Source organism: Penaeus vannamei, chromosome 41 (genome assembly GCF_042767895.1).
Source record: "Penaeus vannamei isolate JL-2024 chromosome 41, ASM4276789v1, whole genome shotgun sequence".
NCBI classification, from domain to species: Eukaryota; Metazoa; Arthropoda; class Malacostraca; order Decapoda; family Penaeidae; genus Penaeus; species Penaeus vannamei.
Genome location: NC_091589.1, coordinates 15,235,146 through 15,247,645, shown reverse-complemented (window position 1 = coordinate 15,247,645; position 12,500 = coordinate 15,235,146). Strand labels below are relative to the sequence as shown.

At 39.5% G+C, this 12,500-nt stretch overlaps 1 protein-coding gene across 3 annotated transcripts in view; it reads left to right on the top strand.

Annotated features, from left to right (window-relative positions):
- The window catches only part of Pih1D1 (PIH1 domain containing 1), a 74,027-nt gene that overhangs the window by 40,948 nt on the left and 20,579 nt on the right, over window positions 1–12,500 (top strand). For all 3 annotated transcript variants that reach the window (XM_070118241.1, XM_070118242.1, XM_070118243.1), the window contains 2 exons: window positions 6,869–7,054; window positions 11,114–11,260. In XM_070118241.1, the coding sequence (XP_069974342.1) occupies window positions 6,869–7,054; window positions 11,114–11,260 (333 nt within the window). The remainder of the gene's footprint in view (window positions 1–6,868; window positions 7,055–11,113; window positions 11,261–12,500) is intronic.

The following is a 12,500-nucleotide window of genomic DNA, read 5'->3' as shown; positions in this document are numbered from 1 at the left end:
TTTTTACTAGCTAAAGGGTCATCTAAGTTGGTTTATTCCCGGACTCAAATTGGGCTAGACCGAAAAACGATCTGGCGCAGGTTTTGTGTGATTAATAGAGGAAGATGAGGTGCGCGGAGAAGGAGTGTGTGTGTGTGTTCGCGCTTGTAAGGGTGACGATGCACATTTCGCTTGGCTTCTCTCTCTCTCTCCTTTCCCGCGACCCTCCCCGCTCTCTTCTCGTTCTCTCCCTTTCTTTCTCTCTCTTCTCTTCTCTTCCCTTTTCTTCTCTTCTTTTCTTTTCTCTTCTCTTTCTTCCTCTTCTCTTTCTCTTTCTCTCTCTCTCTCTCTCTCTCTCTCTCTCTCTCTCTCTCTCTCACCCTCTCCCTCTCCCTCTCCCTCTCCCTCTCCCTCTCCCTCTCCCTCCCCCTCCCTCCCTTCTCCTTTTCGTCCTTCCTCCTTAAATTTTTCTTTTCCCTCCCCTCTGTTTCTCTCCGTCTATCTCCTTCTCCCTCCTTTCCCTCTCCCCCTCCTTCTCCTCATTTTCCTCCCCCCCCCACTCTCTCTCTCTCGCTCTCCCTCCCTCCCTGTCTCTCTTTTTCTCTCTCACTCACTTTCATTTTCACTCACTCTTTCTCCCCCTCCCTTGATTTTTCTCTCTTTCCCTTCCATCCTTACTTATTTACTCCCTTCCTCTTCTTCCCTCCCTTTGGCTTGACGGGGCCAGGTTTCACGTAAGGGCCCCTTCCTCGACCTGTCGCATCCCGTCCGTACCCCGCGCGCTACGCACGCCCTTGCTCCGCGTCCGCAATGTCATGGATTCCGCGGTCCCTTTAGTCGCCGACATCTAAGTACCCTCTCAAGGGCCATAGTGCATCCCGCACAACAGGGCCACGCTTCCACACCTGACGAATGGGTCAATTCAGCTGATTCAAGTGTTTGGATGGGGCGCTGTCATGCTACTCGGTCGTGGTGTAACAGTGTACTGGCCGGGGCTCGTGTGTGTGTACTTGCAGCTGTTTGTGACTGACTTCGGAGGAATGTTGGGGTTATTGAATGCGCACGCGCATAGATGTCAGAAAGACGTATATTAATGTTAGACGGGTGCACGTACATATGCACATGCCATTGATACATATATATACAGACATATATATGATACAGCCGCATACATAGACACACACATAGACACGCAGACGCACACACACACGCAGACGTATACACAGAGAGAGAGAGAGAGAAAGAAAGAAAGAAAGAGAGAGAGAAAGAAAGAAATGGAGAGAGAGAGAGAGAGAGAGAGAGAGGAAAAGAAAAAAATATGCCTGGACTGAAAATGAAAGACATAGCCCCAACGCCCGTCCTGGAATCCCATTGCATTGAGGGGACGTTTCTGCGTAGCGTCCCTGAGACAGCTGTGCCTCTACCTGCCCCTGGCCGTCCGTCCCCAGGGCAGTCTGGGGATGAAAAGGTTGACGGAGTACGGCGTCTGGGGGGAATGGAATTTCTCTCTTCCTCTCTCTCTCTCTCCCTCCCCCTCTCCCCCTCCCTCCCTTTCTCTCTCTCCCTCCTCCTCCCTCCCTTTCTCTCTCTCCCTCCTCCTCCCTCCCTTTCTCTCTCTCCCTCCTCCTCCCTCCCTTTCTCTCTCTCCCTCCTCCTCCCTCCCTTTCTCTCTCTCCCTCCTCCTCCCTCCCTTTCTCTCTCTCCCTCCTCCTCCCTCCCTTTCTCTCTCTCCCTCCTCCTCCCTCCCTTTCTCTCTCTCCCTCCTCCTCCCTCCCTTTCTCTCTCTCCCTCCTCCCTCCCTTTCTCTCTCTCCCTCCTCCTCCCTCCCTTTCTCTCTCTCCCTCCTCCTCCCTCCCTTTCTCTCTCTTCCTCCCTCCCTTTCTCTCTCTCCCTCCTCCTCCCTCCCTCTCTCTTTCACTCCCTCCCTCCCCATCTCTCTCTCTCTCTCTCTCTCTCTCTCTCTCTCTCTCTCTCTCTCCCTCTCCCTCCCTCTCCCTTCCTCTCCCCCTCCCTCTCCCTCTCCCTCTCCCTCTCCCTCTCCCTCTCTCTCCCTCCCCATCTCTCTCTCTCTCTCTCTCTCTCTCTCTCTCTCTCTCTCTCTCTCTCTCTCTCTCTCCCTCTCTCCCTCTCTCCCTCCCCACTGTGTCCTCCTCTCTGTCTTTGACCTTTTCACAAATTGACAAATTCAGTTCTAAACAAATGAAAATTCCAAGTCATGATGATTTCCTCGCTTCTCTGCATTCGCTGCAGTGTCGAGGTGATGAAGCAAGTGGACCTTTGTTTATTTTTTTAATATTATTATTATTATTATTATTATTATTATTATTATTATTATATATATATATATATATATATATATATATATATATATATATATATTATTCTCTTGATTTCTTTTGTTACTTTTGTTGGTGTTCTCTCTCTTTCTATTTCTCTCTCTCTCTCTCTCTCTCTCTCTCTCTCTCTCTCTCTCTCTCTCTCTCTCTCTCTCTCTCTCTCTCTCTCTCTCCTCTTCTCTTTCTATTTCTCTTTATATTTCTCTATTTCTCTCTCTCTCTCTTTCTATTTCTCTCTCTCTCTCTCTCTCTCTCCTCTCTCTCTCTCTCTCTCTCTCTCTCTCTCTCTCTCTCTCTCTCTCTCTCTCCCTCTCTCTCTCTCCCTCTCTCCCTCTCTCTCCCTCTCTCTCTCCCTCTCTCCCTCTCTCCCTCTCTCTCTCCCTCTCTCCCTCTCTCTCTCCCTCTCTCTCTCCCTCTCTCCCTCTCTCACTCTCTCCCTCTCTTTCTTTCTCTCTTTATCCCCTCTCTCTCTCTTTATCCTCTCCCTCACTTTCCTTCTCTCTCTCCCCCCATTCCTCCCTTCCACTGTCCCTCTCTCTCTATCCCATGTATATCCTCATATTTTTTCGCTTTATTTTAACTATCTCTGCCATCCTCATCGTCTCCTTCATTCATACTATCATCATTATTATACCATCATCACCATCATCCTATTCCCATCACCGTCTTAGAGGTTTGACCATAGCTCTGGGCGTTACTCCTATTATCGATGGTGCTGTATCATACATTTCCTTTTCGGGTTATTGTATTGTTTATTCGGAGTGCGTTCGGAGGTCGCCATCATTAGGCTTGCTGCGTCATGGTTACCGGCGCTGTATTATCTGTGAGTCATTTTGAGTGTTGGCCTCCTCTTCTCTTTTTTTTTGTTGTTGTTGTCGATGTTCTTCTTTCTTCTTTTTTTTCTTATTATTTTTCTATTCCTCCTCCTCTTCCTCTACCTCACCCCATTCCTCCTCCTCCTCCTCTACCTCACCCGATTCCTCCTCCTCCTCTACCTCACCCGATTCCTCCTCCTCGTCTCCTATTCCTCCTCTTCCTTCCCCTTGCTCCTCCTCCTCTTCCTCCCCTTTCCTCCTCCTCCTCTCCTCTTCCTCCTCTTCTTTCCCCTTCCTCTTCCTCCTTCTCCTTCCCCTCTTCCTTCCCCTTACCCCCTCCTCTCCCTCCTCATCATCATCCCCCTCCGCCCCCTCCTATTGCTACATCTACTCATTTTCATCATCTTAGTGCCATTCAATGTTGGTCTTATTATCAGAAGTGGTGGTAGTAATAGTATTAGTTTCAATGTTATTATTATGTTATGTTATGGTTATGATAATGACAATAACGACCGCTGTTATCAATATCATTAGTATCATTATTATTACTTTTATAAAGTTGCCGATGTTGCTGTTGTTGCTATCAATATTGATAAAGCGGATGCCTCTTGTTACCTTCATTAGATTAGTCTACGCCCCTTGAGATGTTATTACGTCACCATTTTTCTCTTTATGTTCGTCAAGAGGATATTATTTGTCGTCTTGATTGGTCTTATACTGGAATATGGTATGGATGACTATTGTTTAAGTTTTATTGCTGTATTTACAATGGAGAAATCAATATTGTTCGGATGCCCTTTGAATTTTAACATTACAAATTCGTTCATTTACAAGCTTGTGTGTACATGGAAAGTTAAAATAGTGTACACAGTTGATCGCAGATTTAGAAGAAGAAGAAATTATTATAGTTAGTATGATATTTCCGTCGTGCATGTAAGGGAATACGTCATGAGATCAATATTTCCAATTACATTAACAATAGCCACGCTTCTACGGTCGAGGGTCAGTGTCCGTTGGGGCGGCAGAGTTATTGTTTACAGACATCAGCTGATGGCAAGGCTTGGTAGGTCAGGGTCACCTCGGAACATGGGCACCGAGGGGAAAGAATGCTTGCTTGGTGGCAGTGCATGAGGTCTGGGGGACGCGGCTACACTGATGGGGTGATGTTGATGAAAGAACATTGCTTGGAATTGCATGCTCTTGCTTACTCTCCACAGTGCTTCGCTATCTCCCTCTCCGTCTCCCCCCCCCCTCTCTCTCTCTCTCTCTCTCTCTCTCTCTCTCTCTCTCTCTCTCTCTCTCTCTCTCTCTCTCTCTCTCTCTCTCTCTCTCTCTCTCTCTCTCTCTCTCTCTCTCGCTCTCTCTCGCTCTCTCTCGCTCTCGCTCTCTCTCGCGCACGTTTCTCTCAGGATTGTGTGTGAAATCATGACAATTCATATTACATAGCAACTTCTCGAAAAAGAAATGTGTTCTTTAAAGTTCTCAGAATTCACTGGCATTTTGAACCAGTCACTTTTGTGGTTTTGTTGACTAAGAGCACTAATGACATGTGTCTTTGTATTTATGTATTTGTTTTGATATTATTTTCATCAGGTTAACAGGATCACTTGGCTACCCTTTGGCAAAAGAGTATTTAATCGATATACAAGTTACCTTAGATCTACTCAATTCACTTAAATTCATGAATAGGCATTAGGCATTTTAGTTACCTCTTTTCAAAACCTTCCATATAACCACACCCAACACTAATACATATAAATTTAGATTTAGATGAATTTAGTACTCTAAAAATATATCGTACTGATGGCATCCCATGAACATAGACTAACGTGTACACACCAATGAAATGAAACACTGCCTCTCGAAGCGTCAAGTTTTTATTGCGTTTCCACTCTGACAGTTTAATTTCAATGGAATCACGTAGCTGTAATTTCAATGGAATCACGTAGCTGATTGACTAGGAAGCTTTTCCACCGCTAGACAGCATTGTCCTATCAAAGATATTCTCTAGAGCAGGGGTGTCAATCACACTGGGCGGCCCGCTGCACATTTGCTATTTCAGACTTACAGTCGGCCGTTTTGCTTGATTAAGTCAGTCCTTCGTCTTTTAAGATTATTACTTACACTCTTCCAGTTTTGTTTTCTTTTTGTACTTTTTTTGCGAGGAAGGAAATAGCCCAGGGTTGTCATAGTTATGGTCCGCGAGCTAATTGTGTCCCCTGGAATGATCATGATTATTAACCTGTGAAATCATGATCGCCATGAAGGGAAATTCCGTCATATACAATTTGTTTAATCCTAGAAAGCCTGGTTTGAACCTTTGTTAGCCCTCAAGATGGTAGGCGAAAAGAAAATGAGCCCGCGAAGAGTTTGAAGGTGAACACCCCTGCTCTAGAGTTTAATTCATTCAGTTCATAAAGTTCGCTAGTCACCCTCACTTCCACTTCAGTTTTCATCTCTTTTTGCTCCTCTCCTCTTCTCCATTATATGAACGCAACGCCAATGCCCGGGAGCGAGGGGTGGTAGCGAGGCGGCGGCGGCGGCGGCTCGTGTGAGGACTCGCACACATCCCGTATACTTTTATGGCAGTGACACCTATTGATGTTACTTAAATTGATGTACATACTTATTGTCTCACTTGAAATTATCACGTTATTCTTTTTTTTCTTTCTTTCTTTCTCTTTTTGGAAAACGTATTTTTTTAAAGATTTTGTAATCACTCTCTTGAGTATATTTATAAGATTATTAGATGTCGGAGGAGAAAATTCCATTTAAAAAAGACGAATTCAAGATAAGCGTTATACCCTTAGGTATTTATACATGCAAGAGCAGCAGATCTCGGTAATTCATTTTCATTTTCGCTTGTTATTAAAAAAAAAAAAAAAAAAAAAAAAAAAAAAAAAAAAAAAAAAAAAAAAACGGAAGGCCACCAAAGCGAAAAGGCGGGAAAGGAATTGATGAAAAGACATTTTAGAAATACCAGGATACGATACAAGTAAAGCCTTTGGTGTTTTAATAATTAGAATTACTCAGTCTTTGAAGATGATGGGGAGAGGGCCCAAGTAAGTCGCCAAATTTCTGGAAAAAGTTCGTTATGAAGATGATCGGGATTTTTCTACATTTTGTCTTACAACATCCGAAGCAATTTTTCATCTTGGAAAGTCTCGAGACTAACAGTTTGTGTGATAAACCGAAGAAGAGTATTAAATCTTATATTCTTTTCTGTCCATAGGCTTTGAAGAGTATTTCGAAGTGCGGTAGGGCAAAGTAGGTTCCCCCACCCCACCCCAAATAGTCTAGGGTCCTTGGGGCTGCAGGTTCCTGGCGGGGTCCAGGGGCAGCGCCCCGGTGTGGGACCAGGGAGCGAAGCCCCCGGAAGCTCCTGGATTTTAGTACTTCAAAAGAGAAACTCATTAATTTGTGCACTTGAATGTCAGATATTTTTGTATTGATAATGCTTGACATAATGGTTATTTCATTTTGAACACTAGACTCGGTTGTACCTGCCCTCTCACTTGCAGGGGGCCGGTGTTCTCTACAACTGAATGACTAAGGAATTGATCTGTTTGTCTACAAGGAATGTCCTCGAAAGTTGAGGAGTAGGGGGGGGGAAGTTGGGTCCCGCCCCCTCCATTGTAGAGGTGGGCTGTCGCCCCCCCCCCTGCCCCCTTTTCTTACGCCTGTGCTGTCTCTTGAATTCCCTTCGTATTTCATGTATTTTTCATCTTTTCCCAACAGGAATTTGTGTCAAGACACGAAATGAAGATAAAAAGAAAGTGTTCATCAACGTCTGCACCTCCGAGGCCATCCCAGCCCCGGAAGACATCACCGACCAAGAACTGATCGCCATTTTGGAATCTGACAAGCCGTCAGATTTTCGCGTCCCCATGTCCATTGGCCAGCTGCACGAGGAGAAAGATAAGTGTAGGTGCCGCGTGCGTGTGTTAGTGTGTGTGTGTGTGTGTGTGTGTGTGTGTGTGTGTGTGTGTGTGTGTGTGTGTGTGTGTGTGTATTTTCATCCTGGTATTGTTAGGATTCTTATTAGACAATTAAAATCCCTTCACCTTGGTTACTCGGTCATTTATGTCATCATAAAATGTGTTAATAAAATCAAACTAACACACAGTAATAGATCCGAATTAGATTTTAAGTTACCCCATTTTAAAGATTCGTTTATCTATTACAGATAAAAGATACCAAACACACGATCATTATCTTGATAAAAGATACCAGACACAGGATCATTATCTTGATAAAAGATACCAGACACACAATCATTATCTTCATAAAAGATGCCAGACACAGGATCATTATCTTGATAAAAGATACCAAACACACGATCATTATCTTGATAAAAGATACCAGACACACAATCATTAACTTGATAAGAGATACCAGACACAGGATCATTATCTTGATAAAAGATACCAGACACAGGATCATTATCTTGATAAAAGATACCAAAAACACGATCATTATCTTGATAAAAGATACCAGACACAGGATCATTATCTAGATAAAAGATACCAGACACAGGATCATTATCTAGATAAAAGATACCAGACACAGGATCATTATCTAGATAAAAGATACCAGACACAGGATCATTATCTTGATAAATGATACCAGACACACGATCATTATCTTGATAAGAGATACCAGACACAGGATCATTATCTTGATAAAAGATACCAGACACAGGATCATTATCTTGATAAAAGATACCAGACACAGGATCATTATCTTGATAAAAGATACCAGACACAATCATTATCTTGATAAAAGATACCAGACACGGGATCATTATCTTGATAAAAGATACCAGACACAGGATCATTATCTAGATAAAAGATACCAGACACAGGATCATTATCTTGATAAAAGATACCAGACAGGATCATTATCTTGATAAAAGATACCAGACACAAGATCATTATCTTGATAAAAGATACCAGACACAGGATCATTATCTTGATAAAAGATACCAGACACAGGATCATTATCTTGATAAAAGATACCAGACAAACAATCATTATCTTGATAAAAGATACCAGACACAGGATCATTATCTTGATAAAAGATACCAGACACAGGATCATTATCTCGATAAAAGATACCAGACACAGGATCATTATCTTGATAAAAGATACCAGACACAGGATCATTATCTTGATAAAAGATACCAGACACAGGATCATTATCTTGATAAAAGATACCAGACACAGGATCATTATCTTGATAAAAGATACCAGACACAGGATCATTATCTTGATAAAAGATACCAGACACAGGATCATTATCTTGATAAAAGATACCAGACACAGGATCATTATCTTGATAAAAAATACCAGACACAATCATTATCTTGATAAAAGATACCAGACACAGGATCATTATCTTGATAAAAGATACCAGACACAGGATCATTATCTTGATAAAAGATACCAGACACAATCATTATCTTGATAAAAGATACCAGACACAGGATCATTATCTTGATAAAAGATACCAGACACAATCATTATCTTGATAAAAGATACCAGACACAGGATCATTATCTTGATAAAAGATACCAGACACAGGATCATTATCTTGATAAAAGATACCAGACACAGGATCATTATCTTGATAAAAGATACCAGACACAATCATTATCTTGATAAAAGATACCAGACACAGGATCATTATCTTGATAAAAGATACCAGACACAGGATCATTATCTGGATAAAAGATACCAGACACAGGATCATTATCTTGATAAAAGATACCAGACACAATCATTATCTTGATAAAAGATACCAGACATAGGATCATTATCTTGATAAAAGATACCAGACACAGGATCATTATCTTGATAAAAGATACCAGACACAGGATCATTATCTTGATAAAAGATACCAGACACAGGATCATTATCTTGATAAAAGATACCAGACACAGGATCATTATCTTGATAAAAGATACCAGACACAGGATCATTATCTTGATAAAAGATACCAGACACAGGATCATTATCTTGATAAAAGATACCAGACACAGGATCATTATCTTGATAAAAGATACCAGACACAGGATCATTATCTTGATAAAAGATACCAGACACAGGGTCATTATCTTGATAAAAGATACCAGACACAGGATCATTATCTTGATAAAAGATACCAGACACAGGATCATTATCTTGATAAAAGATACCAGATACACAATCATTATCTTGATAAAAGATACCAGACACAGGATCATTATCTTGATAAAAGATACCAGATACAGGATCATTATCTTGATAAAAGATACCAGACACAGGATCATTATCTTGATAAAAGATACCAGACACAGGATCATTATCTTGATAAAAGATACCAGACACAGGATCATTATCTTGATAAAAGATACCAGACACAGGATCATTATCTTGATAAAAGATACCAGACACAGGATCATTATCTTGATAAAAGATACCAGACACAGGATCATTATCTTGATAAAAGATACCAGACACAGGATCATTATCTTGATAAAAGATACCAGACACAGGATCATTATCTTGATAAAAGATACCAGACACAGGATCATTATCTTGATAAAAGATACCAGACAAACAATCATTATCTTGATAAAAGATACCAGACACAATCATTATCTTGATAAAAGATACCAGACAAACAATCATTATCTTGATAAAAGATACCAGACACAGGATCATTATCTTGATAAAAGATACCAGACACAATCATTATCTTGATAAAAGATACCAGACACACAATCATTATCTTGATAAAAGATACCAGACACAATCATTATCTTGATAAAAGATACCAGACACAGGATCATTATCTTGATAAAAGATACCAGACACAGGATCATTATCTTGATAAAAGATACCAGACACAGGATCATTATCTTGATAAAAGATACCAGACACAGGATCATTATCTTGATAAAAGATACCAGACACAGGATCATTATCTTGATAAAAGATACCAGACACAGGATCATTATCTTGATAAAAGATACCAGACACAGGATCATTATCTTGATAAAAGATACCAGACACAGGATCATTATCTTGTTAAAAGATACCAGACACAGGATCATTATCTTGATAAAAGATACCAGACACAGGATCATTATCTTGATAAAAGATACCAGACACAGGATCATTATCTTGATAAAAGATACCAGACACAGGATCATTATCTTGATAAAAGATACCAGACACAGGATCATTATCTTAATAAAAGATACCAGACACAGGATCATTATCTTGATAAAAGATACCAGACACAAGATCATTATCTTGATAAAAGATACCAGACACAGGATCATTATCTTGATAAAAGATACCAGACACAGGATCATTATCTTGATAAAAGATACCAGACACAGGATCATTATCTTGATAAAAGATACCAGACACAATCATTATCTTGATAAAAGATACCAGACACAGGATCATTATCTTGATAAAAGATACCAGACACAGGATCATTATCTTGATAAAAGATACCAGACACAGGATCATTATCTTGATAAAAGATACCAGACACAGGATCATTATCTTGATAAAAGATACCAGACACAGGATCATTATCTTGATAAAAGATACCAGACACGGTCATTATCTTGATAAAGGATACCAGACACAGGATCATTATCTTGATAAAAGATACCAGACACAGGATCATTATCTTGATAAAAGATACCAGACACAGGATCATTATCTTGGTAAAAGATACCAGACACAGGATCATTATCTTGATAAAAGATACCAGACACAGGATCATTATCTTGATAAAAGATACCAGACACAGGATCATTATCTTGATAAAAGATACCAGACACAGGATCATTATCTTGATAAAAGATACCAGACACAGGATCATTATCTTGATAAAAGATACCAGACACAGGATCATTATCTTGATAAAAGATACCAAACACATGGTTATTATCTTAATCCAGAGTTTCGACTTTCCCAACAGCTGGTGAGGTGTGCTTGGCCTACGACGTGGTCATTAGCCCTGCATTTTTCACCAAGATGACAGACAACCCTCTTTTCCATAATTTCTTCATGATTGCGACTATGGAAGGCATCGAGGAAAAATACACCATGACCTTGGACAAAAATGGTGGGCTTTTGATGATGTTTTTGTTTATCTAGGTGGTGTTGATATGTTATTTTTGTTATTGTTTTGTTTCATGGAGTTGTTATTTGTTATTGTTATGATTGTTGTTGTTATTATTATTATTGTTTTTATTCTGCTGTTATTATTATTATTATTATTAAAAGTGTTATCGTTAGTATTATAACTACAATTATTATTACTGTTGCTGTTGCTGTTACTATTACTGTTGCTATTATCATCATCATTACTATATACTATATTTGTTGTTAGTATTATTTATTTATTTATTTTTTGTTATTATTGTTATTATTATTATTATTATTATTATTATTATTATTATTATTATTATTATTACTACTACTACTCTCATAATCATCATTATAATAATTTTTATTATTTTTGTTATTGTTAAAGTTATTACTATTATTACCATTGTTATAATTGTTACTGTTTTCATTATTGTTATTATATTACTTCTAATATTATCATTATCATCATTATATTTTTTATTATTGTTGATAATTGTTATTTTACTTCACTATTAAGTCTTTCCCATCTGTACATTTCTTCCTCCCCTCCTCTTCCTTCTGTTCTCAACCTTTAATTTTTCTCTTTTCCCCATTTTCTCCTTTTTAATTCATACAAATTTTATTTACTTGTCCGTCTTTTCTCTTTTCCCCATTTTCTCCTTATTAATTCATACAAATTTAATTTACTTGTCCGTCTTTTCTCTTTTTCACTTTCTTGCTTCTCTTCCACACTTCTTAATTGCTTGCACTTTCTTCTCTCTTCTTGTTTATCCCTTGTCTTTTTGTTCTGTTTGTCTCTCCTCCATTATCCTCTTACTTCTGTTCCTCTGTCTTGAACTTCCCTCTTATTCTGTTCTATCCCTCTCCTCATGTTTGTTCCCTGCTTCACCTTCCTTCTCCCTTTATCTCTGTTTTTGTGTTGCATTCTTTCTTTCCCTCCTCAGTCTTCTCTCTTTCACCCATTTCTATTTATCCTTTCCTTAAAGATATATTTTTTAATTCCTTTCCTTTCTGTCTTTTTCCTCTACATCCCCCTTTTCTCTAAATTTCTTCTTTCCCCCCTTTTTCCTTCTTTCTCCTTGTTTGTCAGATATTTTAACCAGTGATGTTGCTAGAAGTAGACATTTTAGAAATCATGATTCACTTTTGCCTTTTTCTTAGTTGTATTTTGCTAGACTTGTCTCATTTGTAAGTTTTAAGGAAAGTTTTAGGGA